Genomic DNA, 15,427 nt, shown 5'->3' on the forward strand with positions numbered 1-15,427 from the left:
GTTTGAGAAAGCTTTTTGTTATGTTGTAATTTGCAGTCAGAATGTATTTTGAAAGTAAATGAGAAATGTGTGATAATGATAGCTTCTGATTTTAAAGTGTGCAGAAAAAGCTCACATAATCTGTAAAACACATTTAAACCTGTGAAGAATGCGAGACTGCCCATGAAGAAAACTATCAATTGTAGACATCTGATGCTTAATTAAAGAGTGAAGTGGTTTGCTCTGCAATATGATCCACTCCTTCCTTAGTAGCCTCCTGCCATTATCGCTGATGTTAGGTTTTCTTTCCCACCAGCCCTGACCAACCCTTAACGTTACCATCCAAACTGGCAAGATGAAGGTCAAATGGACCAAGTTGGGTATGGTGGTCTTCTTTCTGATCTCTGTGGTCATGACTGGCTGCTTCATATGGCAGTATCGCATGCCAAAGATGGTGATAGGTAAGTCACTCCCTCACACCATGTTTACCTACAGTAGCACACACACAGTGTAAGTTTAACTCAGAGTGTAAAATAGACCTAAACATGTCCGTTTGTGTGAAATTAACACTCAGGATGTTGCTGTGCGGGTTCCTTTAAAACAACAACAATCATATACTATTGGGTCCCAGTAACAGACCTGATGCACATAACTATTCCCCCACCAACACACATGTTATTTCTGGGCTTTGGGGGTTACTTTTTGAAGCTGACAAGAACCACTTTTGGACATTGGGCTTCCTTAGCGTCTTTTAGCGTAATTGCTCGTTTGCAGGGGCGGCAGTGGGATTACACAAAGCTGGACGTTGTCACAGCAAGGATTACCATCCCCTTTAAAGCAGGCTTTAAACCTTGGCATGGGAGACGGGGGGTGGGGTGGGGGTTGAATAGTGGGCGTTCCTGAATAATACAACAAAGCGTATAGTGTTTCAAACAGAGGGTCTTCCTTTGGTCTGTAAAGATAATGATAAGATAAGATAAGGGACATTCAGATGTCATAGCACACTGCAGTAACACAGGCCTCAGGAGAAGTACAGGTACAGTAATGGTCAAGAGCCACACCAAAATGTAATAAATAAAATAATGAATCTATACTGTAGATTCTGAAACTAGATATCTGACACTATATATATCTGCTCTGGGTCTTACCATACATTAATATGCTGTATATTTAATAAACAGTGAAAATATGAATGGATATACATCCCAGTCTCTTCTCCCTCCTGGCTCCCAAACTATGGAACAAACTCCCCATTGCAGTCAGAACTGCAGACTCACTTCTAATTTTCTGCCGTAATCTCTTCAGACTCCACCTCACCCCCTAGCACTTCACTCTCCCTGTACCCCTTCCTGCCACCTTCTGCCCCCATTGATGCTAGCAACTGACCAAGAGATGGCTGCCGTAGAGACATATCTTGGTTCCTCCTTCTCACGTTTCTGCTACTTAGATTGGTTTTCTTGACCACAATGTTAAGAATGTCATTTAGATGGCATTTTGTTTAGACAGAAGCATGTTCATGGAATCCTAGTTTCTTGAGGCACTACACTGTCTCTCTGCATTCTATGCATGTGATTATTTTGCTTATTGTAAGTCGCTCTGGATAAGAGAGTCTGCTAAATGCCTCAATTGTGAATTGTAATTGTATCTCCAATCAATACATGAATTAGATATAGTCTATCAACAATGAGTGTATGGCTGGATAAATGCATGTTTCTCATACAATGTTGGAGGTAGTAGTTATACGAGCTGTCATGAGAACAACACTGTACTAAAACAGTACAGGTATGTAGTAGATCACAATATATTTGGTGATGTATTGAACAGTGGAGGTATGGCAGGAGAGAAAGAGGCAGATAGCAGTACACAGGTGTTTAATATAGGAGGTGGCTGGAGATTATTGGTGGACTGATGACTGAAGGAGCAATCGGTGGTGGGAGGTGAAGTAGAATGCTGATTGAATGATGGAGTGATGAGGGCATGGGCTGGACCTGGGAATGAATGATAGACAGAGGGCAAAAAGCAGAGGGAAGAAAACCCAAAACAGTGAATCATGTGCCTGGCGGCAATGTACGTAACAATCCAGAATGCCTATTTAAGAATCACATATCATGCTACTGGACTATAATTATTGATCATTAACCTCTTAAGCCCTGTTTTATAGTTTGGCTATTCAAAAGCAGCAGCTCTACAAGCTCATAACTGAGTTTAATTAAAGGTAGGGTAAGTGATATGTTTTGGTTAAAACAAAAAGGTTTTTGTTAATCATTGCTATGGAGCATCTGTTCAGTTAACAGGAGTCTCCGTGTCTCTCCAGCTCTTTGATAAACAGAAAATAGATTTTCAGGTACAGTAGGTGACAAAATCTCAGCCAATCAGGAGAGATTACCCATTTATTAGCTTCATTTTGAAAGTGTTCCAATTCCAATTTTGACTGCTCGTTTCTTTGTGTCATCACTTCCAATGTCACTTGTCCTGAGTTCCACTTGCACTGAGTTCTCTATGATTGGATACAATTGGTGTCCTGACCTGAAAATGCATTTTCTGTTTAATTATTAAAGAGCTGGAGAGACATGGAGACTCCTGTTACTGAACAAGCAATGAGTACTATCAGAATATAGAGCTATTTAACACTTATTTTAACCAAAGAAAAATCATTTACCCTACTTTTAATAATTGTATTAATTATTAATTAAACTTAATTCATTATTAATCATCTAAATCTGCAAAGTAACTAGGAACTAAAGCTGTCAAATAATTGTAGTGGCGTATAAGTACAACATTAGCCTCTGAGATGTAGTATCAAAGTATGAAGAAATGGAAATACATTTGGGCGGCAGTGGCTCAGGGGTAGAGTAGCTCAGGGGTAGAGTGGCCGGGTAGAGGGAACTGGAAACCGCAAGGTTGCCAGTTTGATCCCGGGCTGGGGCGCTCCCCCAGAGTTAGTGTCGAAGTGTCCTTGAGCAAGATGCTGAACCCCTAATTGCTCCTGATGAGCAGATTGGTGCCTTGCATGGTTTCCTCCGCCATCGGTGTATGAATGAATGGGTGAATGTAATGCACAATCTATGTAAAGCGCCTTGGATAAAAGCGCTATATAAGTGCACCATTACATTGAAATAGTATTTAAGTACAGCACTTAAGTAAATTAACTTTACACCCCTGCATGTATGATACCCTGTCAATAACATACTGTTTCCATCTGCCTGCAGAAGTGACTGTAACAGAGGAGGTGAAACAGGAACCAATGTGCCCTCGCTTCCCTGAGCCTGTTCGACTTCAGCATCCAATCACTGTGCTGAAGGAGGCCTTAGAACAGGTACGTGGAAAAGTGTTTCCTAGAACAGTGGTTCTCAAACTTTTTAATGTAAACCCCCCCCCAAAACTAATAGCCTATGTATGGACGAGAAGAGAACAATAGCTTTTCTAAATTATTCCAAAATTATCTAAAACTTTCAAGGTTTTTCAAAAGTGTTTTTTTTTTTTGGATTGATTGAATACTTTATTAACAGTTTGCAAAAACAAGGCACGGTGGCACAGATTTATACAAAAGAATGCTAAAAGGATAACCCAGATAAGCCCTCAGGGCTTGTTTCCATTAAGGTCCTGTGTATTCAATTCATGGAGACATTTTAAGACAAACAATAATATATAATAATATGCACGAAAAACAAAAAAAAAACATCATATATACATGTAATAATAAGAAAGACAGATATTTACAGTAAACAGTTGGGGGGGGGGGGGGGTCATTTCCGGTGATAAGCTTAGACTTCAGTCAGTGAGCTTGTAGATCTGCTATTTTTTGCCTTTCCAAACCATTCAAAGCAACACAATTATTCAAATCAATACAAATATTATTGATTAAGAATATAAAAACACAACAAAAAGGGAAACAGACATACAAGGATAAAGTAGTGAATACATATTTCATTTTTTTGTTTTTCCATTGATATGCCACAACAGGTAGATACCCTCTTGAGGACAAGCATTGACAAAAGCCAGCTACCGGCGATATCTGCCATTGTGGTTTTGAATGACTCTGTTCTGTGGAATGGACATTTTGGCAAGAGGAACGGAAGTGACCCCTCTTCACCTCCACCCAATGAATACACTGTGTACAGGTGAGCTGTGAAGAATATCTATCTATCCATCTATCCATCCATCCATCCATCCATCCATCCATCCATCCATCCATCCATCCATCCATCCATCCATCCATCCATCCATCCATCCATCCATCTATTGTATTCTACACTGCCTTGTATTAGTTAACCCACTTCTCAAACAATCAAATATAGTACCACACATCCGGTCTCCAGCTGAGGCAAATGTTATTATATAATTTACGTTCAGATATGTTATTTACAAGAGGCTTTAGGTTGGAGCTGAGCTTAGGATTACTGTAGTCATCTATACCAAAGCCTTGGTCATTTAGCACAGTTACATATAGTAGATCATATGACCACACTCACACAGACTGAAGCACTTACTAAATTGAGGCCTCACATTTCCGGCGGGGCAGTAGAGATGTTGCACGCTGAGAAATCAGTATCTAATTAAAATGAGTAACATAATCTGAGTTGTACACATTATCTAACGTGGAATATTTTCATTATGGCAAAGAGCGTTTTGTCCTGATGTAAAGAGACAATAGAGAGAGCCTATAGATAAATAGTCAAATTGGAGGGTAACATTTGTTTTACTTTACTTTTCAACATATTCATCTTTAATTAATTGCTTGTTAGCATTAGTATCTTGATAATTTATTAGTTTTATTTTAGTCACATTTTAGCTCCTGAGTATGCATTATTAAATTAGCAAAATAATATTACTGTAAGCTATTAGGAGGTTTGTCTCAATAAGCCCTTAATTAATGCTTGAATAAATACATTAGTAATATTCATGGTAACAAGCAACTGATAATACCTTAATATGAAGTGCTTTTATTTAATACAGGTAGAAAAATGTCTTGCAAGTTCAAAATCACTTTGTGGGAGTGTGTGGATTCTTTTTCAATATCCCTCCTTTCAGAACGAAAGCTATTCATTTGATATTTGATGTTGCCCAAGGACACATATTTGTATCCTCTCCAACTGCAGGATTGCCAGCGTCTCCAAGCTCTTTCCAACCCTGATGCTGTACAAACTGTGGGAGGAAGGAAAGGTGCAGTCCTTGGACGACCCCTTCGAGAAATATGCAGATGACTTTACCATAAAGAACCCACTGGGTCCAGAACCCATCTCTGCAAGGGACCCTACAGCCCGCCTCCCATCACTCACCCTACGCCGCATGGCCAGTCAACTCTCTGGTAATTATACCAAACAGGATTTTTTTTTATGTCACTGTCCAACACAGTAAAATCCCCCAGACAGCGAGTGTACAAATGGAGCCAAATGGACCTGTGATTCGCAGTAGACTGTTTGCCAGCCTGTTTTGTTAATTGCCAGGTGAGGATTTTACAGTGAAGATGTCCCATGAGATAAAGTATCAAATGGAAATCCTTGGCCTAATGCATTTCAAACTGGGGGAGCTGGGAATTAAAAAAAGTAATTAGAATCACTGATATGGAATACACTGAGTGCTTCTTCCGTACAACTTCTTACCAACAATTATTATTCACATAATTATTATCACTGTGATTGCAAATGAGGTGAATGGGGTCAAAAACCAGGTATTGATGCGTGTCCATTCTCTATTAAGGGTATGTCTCCTCATTTCCCAGTATAGCATTTTACTTGACCCTTGAGCTTCCATGAATAGAGAGATAAGCTAATAGTAAAAGGCTTGTGGCTAAAGATAAAGCTAATCATCCCTCTGGCCTGTTTGTCTCTCCGACTGGACTGGCGGGATTAAAAGAGGTGGTCAGGAGAAACCCATGGGGATGGCCATTTTAAGGACATCCTGAGTATTAATTTAACTCCTGATTAACGCTCAGGATTTTGCTGCGGAGACTCCCTCGGAGTCAACGTCACAGGTTCAGCTTAATGTCAGATGAGGGAAGGGAATCACTTAGCTAGTAAGGACCAATATAGGGAAGGGAACCACTCAGCCGATTATGTCAGCAAAGTTGACTACCAGAGGTGTTTATTGGGTGGTTATTGGTGTGGTTTTGAAACCATGTTAGTAGTCTTATCCTTGAAATAGTAGCATACAGAAAATAAGAATAAGAAATAATCACGACAACAAAGACATTTGGGATAGAATAACAAAAAGAGTTTCACTAGGTGCAGTGCATTAGCTATAAATCAACTTCCTATCACAAATGGTATCACCCACAAGAACTGATTGGGAGTCTAGCGGTGTTCGGAAGGGAGAGAGGCAGGGAGGATTTTATGGACCAAGTCCAAACCTGATGCTGAACAAGAGAAGCTTTTGTGGCTGTGCTTCCGTGGAGAGGGAGAATAGTTGTATGATGTTTGGGAGAATGACCTTCAGCAACCCCCTATACCCTTACCCCCAATCCTAATCATTTTGCCTTTCTCATGTTATTGTCTAGGGCAGTGTATATCAACCCTGGCAAACGTCCCAATTTTGGGCCGGGGCTACTGCTGAGGTGTGCCGCGCCGTTTGAAGAAGGTTTGAAAAAATATAATTAAAAAAAAAAAAAAAAAAACGTTTTCTTTTTTTTTTAACAATAATAATAATCAGGCATGCAAACAGCCCGAGGTGAAAAGGGTGACAACATGCTGTTTTCTTTCGGGTCAGGTGTCACACTATTGCCCTATTTGGATTAAAAACGGCTAGTGGAAGCTGAAAAGCTACAAGTTTGCATGTCGGAATAATGCAAAAACAGAAATATTTGTTTGCATTTGCTTTTTTTCTCCCCCATATATTTTCATGATAATAAAGTGCGTATCGTATCGTATCGAAATCGTATCGAAGTTGTGTGCCCAATATCGTATCGTATCGTTTCGTGAAATTAGTATATCGGCACACCCCTAGTGTGTGTATATAGATATACCGTATAATATATATAATTATATATATATATATATATATATACCGTATATCTAGGTGTGCCCTGGGATTTTTTGGCTATGCCAGGTGTGCCTTGGCACAAAAAAGGTTGATAAACACTGGTCTAGGGGGTGCTAGCAGAGCTTTTACCATATATAGAGTATAAATCTGAGCCAAAGACAGTGGAGGTATTCTTTTTACAGTCCATGGTCAAGGTCAATGCTATTCAGTATCTGGCCTGCTAAGGGTAAGTGGCCGTGGAGGCGGAGGTCTTTACCACTACACTGTTAAGGATAAAGCTCATACCAACAGATTAGTAAAGTTAATAAATGTCAAAGAATGCCTCTGATGGTTTCATATCCTTGTTGAGGGAATCAGCAGCCGTTGTGCATGCCAAATGCTTACAAAAGCAGCCATTGACCTGTTTGTTATTTTAAGATTATGTAATCAAAGTGTCCACATTCAGTTTGTGTGGCCAGTCACCTCTGACATGTCCATTGTACACTGCATATAAGACCTGATTTTTTTTTTGCCCACAAATCACAGGAATTTGAGAATATTAATTTCTAATTAAGGCATTTCTTCCCTACACAGGATGAGGCCAGTTTGCTCTAGTTTTACTTATAAAGTTGAATGTTTTTTCAGGGTTACCCAGAAGACTAAGGGGCACCAGTCTCCTTTGGGACGGAGACACACAGACAGCCCTGGAGTTGTTACAGGATGATGTCCTCGTTGCAGATCCAGGCACCAAGTAAGACTTGTCATTTTCAATATACTTTCAACCACCTATTTTACACTTTACACAAATTTAGAAAATAGTGAAAATAGATTTATAGGCTATTTTCACTATTTTAGTCAAGATAAGAATGCATTATTGGACATTTACCAACTTTACTGACTGATGGTTGAAAATAGCAGATCTGCAAGCTAACAACGTGACACATCACGACAATTGTTTGCTTGTAGATCGGCTATTTTCAAATTTTAACATAACTAATCGTGACATACATTATGTCATACACCTTATAAATGGTTCATTATGACATGGGAAAATTTAAAGTAATACAATGCAGGTCCACAAATAACGATTTTTAGCAGCCTCTGCTGGTCATTACCGTCACTGCAGGCCGTTCGTTTATTCCTGTGTTACCCAGAATTCCATTTGTTTTCACCGGAAGACGGAAGCGTTTCAAAAAGCGTTCTTTTAATTGTTTTATACTATCTGTGGATCGTTTCTCTTAGCCAGTGGAGCTTTAGTTACCGTGAGCTGAGACCCTCAATCCTACAATCTCTTAAAAACAGCGTGAGATTCCTTTTTGTTATTAGCGCGGTAGTTCCTGGACAAACAGGAAACCGGTGCAGTAGTTCCTGGCCAAACAGGAAACCGGTGCATTTCCGTTTCCGTTTTCCGGCCGGATGATGTCCTTTTCGCGGGAATGACTAACCTAGCCACCGTTTCAATAGAAAATATAATAGAAAAGGCTTTCGGGGGTGAAATTCATGGAGTGGGTGAAAACATTTGCCACTCACAAAAGATATACAATTTAACTTTTTTTGTTGAAAAAGTTACCTAGTATTACTTTAACACTTAGTTTAAAATGTAACATTGGGAAAATGTAACATTTAGGTTAAGAGTTAATACATAGATAAAGATGGATACATTTTTATTTATGTGCCACTCCTCAAACCACAGATCATGCAGAGTGAAGTGCATTAGATAGTATGGATTAACTTGAAGTTGCAAAAACAGGCTAAAAATTACCTAAAAATAAACGCACATTACAATACTGCAAAAGGTCACGTTGTTAACAATCATACAGTTTGTTATCAAAACAGTTACAGATACAGTTTGTTATATAATCGTAAAGTGTTACATTGTAAATGTAAACGCTCATGAGAGAGCATCTGTTTGAGCTTCTGTTAAGTAGCCTAAGAGGTGACAGGCTTTGGCAGTGGCACGTTCATTAGTGCAGTGTTTACCAGTTAGAATTACACACAATTTATCAACATCATCAAGGTCATTAATATAGGACAAGTACAACATGGTTTGAGAGTTGAAGAAACAGTTCTGAACTAATGTCTGCATTGAGTTCACACACAGTGAACAAATACATGGATTTATGATTCAGCCGTATACTGTTACAGAAACATCTATCAGCTGAGGTGATAGTGGGTACAGAAACATCTATGGGTATCTGTGGGTACAGAAACATCTATCAGCTGAGGTGATAGTGTACCTGATTATTAGCACAGTTTATTAGCCTCTGGTTTATTTATTAACTGAAATAAGTTCTGTTCATCTGCCTCTGACAAGGCAACGTTAAAATGCTATAAATCATTTCTTGAACAGACTAGTGCGGGCAGTGTATGTAATAGAGAGAGGAGAATAGAGGAGAATGGGACATAAAATACAGCCATATTTTACTCCAATGTCGATACCAATCTGTAATACAGCCATTGACACAAACATACAAAGCATTAACCACTTAAACCCAAGCATAAGCTCACAACGCACCACAACGCATCGAGTTGGAGCTTGTCGAGCTTGTCGATATTTTCAGCAAAAGCTTTCCCCACAATAATAAAAAACAGAAAATACAGTAGTATAGAGCCCTGAGGGACTCCGCTCAACCATTTGGTGTTTAAGTGGTTAAGGCTGTTCAGTGTATTGCCAACTAGGCCCACCTATAATATTTTGTCCCAGAGTATGTTCTGGTCTATCTGGTCTATGTGATCGAAGTCATCGAACGTTGATAATTGTGGTTAAGGTGGCAATATGAACCAGACTGTGTTACCTGTAACAACCACTTTTGGTGGCAGAGTTCGTTTGGTCTGACTAATCAGCACAGGTTTTTCACCCTCTCAGTCTATTTATCACCCCCTCACTCAGCACAAATAAAGGTTGGGTATGTGATAACGATTCTTATTCTCCTCCCTCAGATGTCACTACAGCAATGTGGCCTTTTCCTTGTTGGCCAACGTCTTGGCCCCGAAGGTGACTGGCTCTGACTATGAGAGCTGGGTGGCAGAGAACATCCTGGAGCGTCTGGGAATGGAGGACACTGGTTTTGACATCACACCAGCCGTTCAGAGCAAGATGGCCATGGGGGTGTACAGCAACGGAGCACCGGCTCCCCTCTACAACCTGGGCTGGTACCGGCCTGCGGGGCAGATGTACTCCACAGCTGTCGACATGGCCAAACTGGCTATGGCTCTTCTGGGGGCCTACAGCCGGCCCCTGCTTCAGCAGGAGACCCTCAAGACTATGTTGACCCCCATGTTACGCTGCCACAGTGGCTACTTTGCCAATTCCACTGGCACACCCTGGGAGATCAACGAGCAGCTAGGCTACGACGTTGTGAGGAAGGACGGGGATCTGGACGGCTACGCCGCCACCCTCTCCCTGGTCCCACGACTCAAGCTGGGCCTTGTGGTCCTGATGGCCGGGGTGCGGCCGAAGGACCAGGACCTGGTGAGCAAGGCCTACAGCCACATCATCCCCGCCGTGGAGGCGGCTTTCAGGGAAGCTCGCCGTACGCTCAGGCCACCGCCCAACCCAACTCCATACATGGGTTTTTTCACTTACAGGAACATGACGTTCTACGAAATCAAGGTGGATTCAGATGGGGTGCTGGTCATGCAGCAGTTTGGCCCGCAGGTGGACAGTGCCGTGCCGGCCAAATACCGGACCATCCGGCTGGACTTCCTCCAAGAGAGAGTCTTCAAGGTTGTGTTTGAGAGCCAGTACCCCTGCAAACTGAAAGTTAACAGCGCCTCAGTGTCTCTGGAGGCGCAGGACAGACAACTCTTCAACTTCTACCCATTCAACAAGAAAGGCTTGTCACCGGGGTTTGACTCTCCGGGACTCAACACTTACGGGGTGAACCGAATACCTCGTAGACCAATTTTTGCTCAATGAGGCTACGAATGTTTCCATTGAGCAAATGTAGGACTGACAAGCCAGACTTTGAATAAATGAGTGACACTGGACCGCCCTTACAAATGCCTATATTTGAATGTGGCTTATGAGCGGAAAGTGATGGTGTGAATGTTGATTTTTATACAGTTTTATATCGGGATGTTCTTTGTGTGCTGAGGCTAATGCATTTATATGGACTCATTACACTTCCTGATCATAATATGCTTTTTATCATTTAGTTTACCAAGTAGAAGAGGATGGGTAGACATTGTGAACCTTTAAGTGCCTAAAATGCGTCCTTGCAAGAGAAAAGAATCCAGGTGCGATTGTTTAAGCTCTGCAGGTGAAATGTCAAGTGCTAATCCATCTATTTAAGTCCCCAACACTGAAATAAACCAGTGACGATGCACTGCTTAGCCTAAGTACTGAAGCAAGCATTGGTGTTGCAAGCCTGTATAACACAAGATACTGTAATAATGGTGAATATAAAGCCCATACTTGAAATCTATGTGTTTGTACTTTAATTCACATTATAGCTACTTAAAATTGGGTTTCCAGGTCCACATTTTCACATTATAGACAAATAGGACGTCTGTCCAGTGTCCACTTAATTGAAATTTCTGTTGATTAATACTTTGGGCTGTTTACAGCTACAGGAGTATATTCCAATTAAGATTATGTACACAGTAACATCCTCAGTGTTAATTCAGAATCAACTTTATTGTCACATCAGAGGTTTACAAGTGTAAATAAGTGGGTGATTTAAAAAAAAATCTTTTGTGCGAGCTCCATCATTTTATTTAACTCTGACCTTGTAAAAATGGACCCACATAGGAGTATAATTTGGTGTGGATTAAACTCTCTCCAGTGTAAGTATAACAAAATAGCCTTACAGCCCAGAAGCAAGATACCCTTTAGCTGAACAGTAATGGTAATGGTTTCCCATGCGGGACACCCTAATTTAACTATGTCTTCAAAACAGGTCACCTGGATTTAACATTTTCACTACGAGCATATCAAGAATGCAATGAAAATATGTATTCTGTAATGTGTATCCTGATTCCTGACACATGACTTCATTTGGCCAAAATATATTGTCAGTTAAAGTAAATATTTGACGGGAGAAACAGAAAGGCATTAATACGAAATATATAAGAATAAAGAATATGAATGTGGTCATCATGGGAGAGTTGAAAAATGGGTCAACACTCCTTAGTGTTGACCCATTTTTGTCAGAGTGCTGACAAAAAGAAATTGAGAACAAACTGCAAACATTGCAAACAAACCTTTCACTCCTCCAGGGTAGATTTACTTAGACTTAAGGTTGTGCAAAGACACATTCATCTTGCATTGATGATAATTCATCGATCAAAGAGCTCTGACATTGGGTCTACTTGAAGAGTGAATGCCTTGAGCTGGGCCTGGGTCTTGCACCATTTAGTGTTTGTCCTCCTCACATTTCACTTCTTTAACCATTTTAATTAACCCTGGCATCCGTATTTTCTGCACATTTTCTGCACATTTTCTAAATTTGTCAAATTATTTGTTTATTAGCAGATCTACAAGCTACTACAATGTGATGCATCACAACGCATTATGAGCTTGTAGATCGGCTATTTTTGCTGTTTGTCAAATGACAATATAGGGCTTAAGTTAAGACTTCCCTAAACAATCATCAGATGAGCCCTCCAACAGCATTACCAGTCATCTCGAATGACAGCATCTGACTTTCCGACCATTTACATTACATACATACATAAGCCCTGCATTTTTATTTGGGATAACTTCCAATTTAAGCTTTAAGCTACAGATCATCTTTATTTGTTGTGTCTTTGCACTATGAAGTAGTGATTCCATTCACTCCCAACACAAAAATAGGTGTGAAATTACACTCAACCCGTTAAAACTAGGAAAGCATCTGTGTCATTTAAAATCCAAAAATTGCAAATATACAAGCTCACAGCCACGCTGGGAACTTGACATCTGCTATTTTCTTTACATTTTTGAAAAACCTTGAAATTGTGAGGACTACTGATTTAGAAGGCATTTGTAGAATCGGCCTCAGGTCTTAATGTTAAGCTCAAACAAATTCAAACAAAGTGGATACTATATAAACACTATATAAAAACAGCCCTGGTACTTACTTTTTGTAAAGTGAAAGGACTGCATTGTATATACTGTATTAGCACCTGTATAGAGTTCAGGTGTGTTTTTGTAAATCAATCAATACATTTAAAGGATGTCATTTCAACACATGGTAGTAGCACAATGACACTGTAGCCTGGTAAACCCTCCCTCCGGAAATCTCATTTCCATTTGATTTCAATGGAAATTAGATTTCCGGAGGGAGGGTTTACCAGGCTAATGACACTGCTAACATTCATTACTTTTAGAACTATTGCAACTCTATGTATTGTCCCCCAATGAGACTATGTATGTTTACATCAGAGAATGGACAGAAATGACTATGCAAAGACAACAAGGAGGTAACAAACCCAGTGAAATAGAGAACCACATGTAAGAATGAATACTAGGCTATCAGTCATACAGGTATACTATTATCTTTTTGACAACTTGTGTTGTAGCCTAGTTAGTACATCGTGTCAGAGCCATGTGATTAAAAAACAATCAATATCCCTCATTTCACTTCCTTATTTTTCCACAACCCGATAACACATGCCTTTATGGCATGATAAATGACCTGTCGAAATGACCTGTCGTTCATCATTAACTGCCCCTAGTGCCAGACAAAAATCAACCGACCCTTTATAAATACTCAGGAGTGCTTTGTACAAACCCCAACCAAGAGAGAAACCTCAAAGTAGCTACAAGAGAAAAGAAGAATTCAGTCATCTGCCACAGAAAGACAACATGAAGGCTGCCATCACACTTTCACTGTTACTTGTTGCTTTGTGTCAAGTGTCAAGTGCTGTAACAGTCACGGTAAGAGCGCCCTACATAACTTGTTTACCACTTAATCCTTATTTTGTACTTCTCATATGATTGTGTCAGGTGTCTGGGATCTACAAGTTCACAACACATCGCTTCACGGCACTTTGTGAGCTTGTAGATCTGGTATTTTTGCTTTTTTTTTATAATTTTGAGATTTTTACAAATTTGGTGCCTATAATGACATGCCCAAAATAGGGACGCCATGTTGAAAGTGGTTAAATAAAACTTGAAAGCACAAAAAAAAAAAAGTATACATCCTTATAAGCAATGTTCCACATTTTCTCATGTTTTTATGTCTGCCTATGCATATCCCTTGCAACAATGCATCTGCTCAACACATAAAAGGTAGCATGACTTTTTTGCCTTTTGCATGTGCATAAGAGTAGGCTTACTGTGGATTTTTTTTGTATGCTAATTTAAATTGCCATACAAACAAATTCCCGTAAAAACAAATCATGGTAGGATATTAACTCGAATGTAGCAAAATTATGGAAAATTAGACTCTTTTATAAAAATATATATATTAAAAAAAAATCATGCTATTTCTAAGCATCGATTTCTTTATGTTTGCTATTTTTAACTATGTTACAAATTCTATTAAGATACTGCATTTCAGCTAACGAGTGTCTAATTTCTTCATAGGAGGGAGAGTTCAAATTTTCTCTGGAGTCGGTGAAGGAACTGGGTGCTCTGATGAAAATTAAGGCAGTAAAGCAGAACCTACGGTCCATAAAAGAAAAGGCGCTGGATGTATGCGCTAACCCTGCTCTGCCAAAAGACTTCCTACCTCTTTGCCAGAATAAAGATGCAGGGTTGTCCCTGACCAGACTAGGTATGTATTTATTTATCTTAACCACTTTCACCCTGGCGTCCCAAAATGTTTCAAATTATTTCAAACATTTTCACAATTATTTGAAAATAGATCAGATCTACAAGTGCACAACGTGTCACATCGCAATGCGTTGTAGAAATTCTGGAATCGCTGAAGTATAAAATAGGCCATAAGTGGATAAAAGCACTTTCAAAAGTTGCTAATTAGAGTCACGTGACATTTAAACTAAGAGAATGGAGACAAAGGTATTTCAATTGGCTGTGTTCGGACTTGATTCCAAACTAAATGTGTTCCTAATAGTGTCTTACACTGCACCACACTGGTTAGAATAAAGTTGGAGGCTACAGGAAGTGGATTTATTTACTGCTCACTCGAAAACCCCATTTTGTTACTGGAAAAAAGCAGTAATTTGATTTCTCTCTGAGGTTGAGAGGTTCCATAATTATGTCAACCAAAACCATGTGACTAATATATATATGTGTGTGTGTGTGTGTGTGTGTGTGTGTGTGTGTGTGTGTGTGTGTGTGTGTGTGTGTGTGTGTGTGTGTGTGTGTGTGTGTGTGTGTGTGTGTGTGTGTGTGTGTGTGTGGGTGTGTGTGTGTGTGTGTGCGTGTTTGTTTCAGCATCTGTGGCTGTCAATGCCGACTCATGTGAGATCTGTGAATTTGTTGCCTGCACTGGTTGTTGATGAGGAATCCTGCACTGTGGGTCTGATTACCATTGAGGATTCATAATACTCTTAGGTGGCATATTATATTAAATTACATTTAGTTCATGTATAATGCCTA

At 39.8% G+C, this 15,427-nt stretch overlaps 1 protein-coding gene across 1 annotated transcript; it reads left to right on the plus strand.

The window, feature by feature from the left end:
• Positions 1-334: 334 nt before the first annotated feature.
• lactbl1a (lactamase, beta-like 1a) lies at positions 335-10,855 on the plus strand (the record flags this gene model as incomplete). Its single annotated transcript, XM_080443901.1, has 6 exons — positions 335-440; positions 3,189-3,295; positions 3,943-4,100; positions 5,079-5,287; positions 7,582-7,687; positions 9,877-10,855. The coding sequence occupies 6 exons, from the start codon at positions 335-337 to the stop codon at positions 10,853-10,855; spliced, it is 1,665 nt and encodes a 554-aa protein (XP_080300027.1).
• Positions 10,856-15,427: the final 4,572 nt, after the last annotated feature.

This window comes from Gymnoscopelus braueri (genome assembly GCF_963280865.1).
Source record: "Gymnoscopelus braueri genome assembly, chromosome: 12".
In the NCBI taxonomy this organism is placed as follows: domain Eukaryota; kingdom Metazoa; phylum Chordata; class Actinopteri; order Myctophiformes; family Myctophidae; genus Gymnoscopelus; species Gymnoscopelus braueri.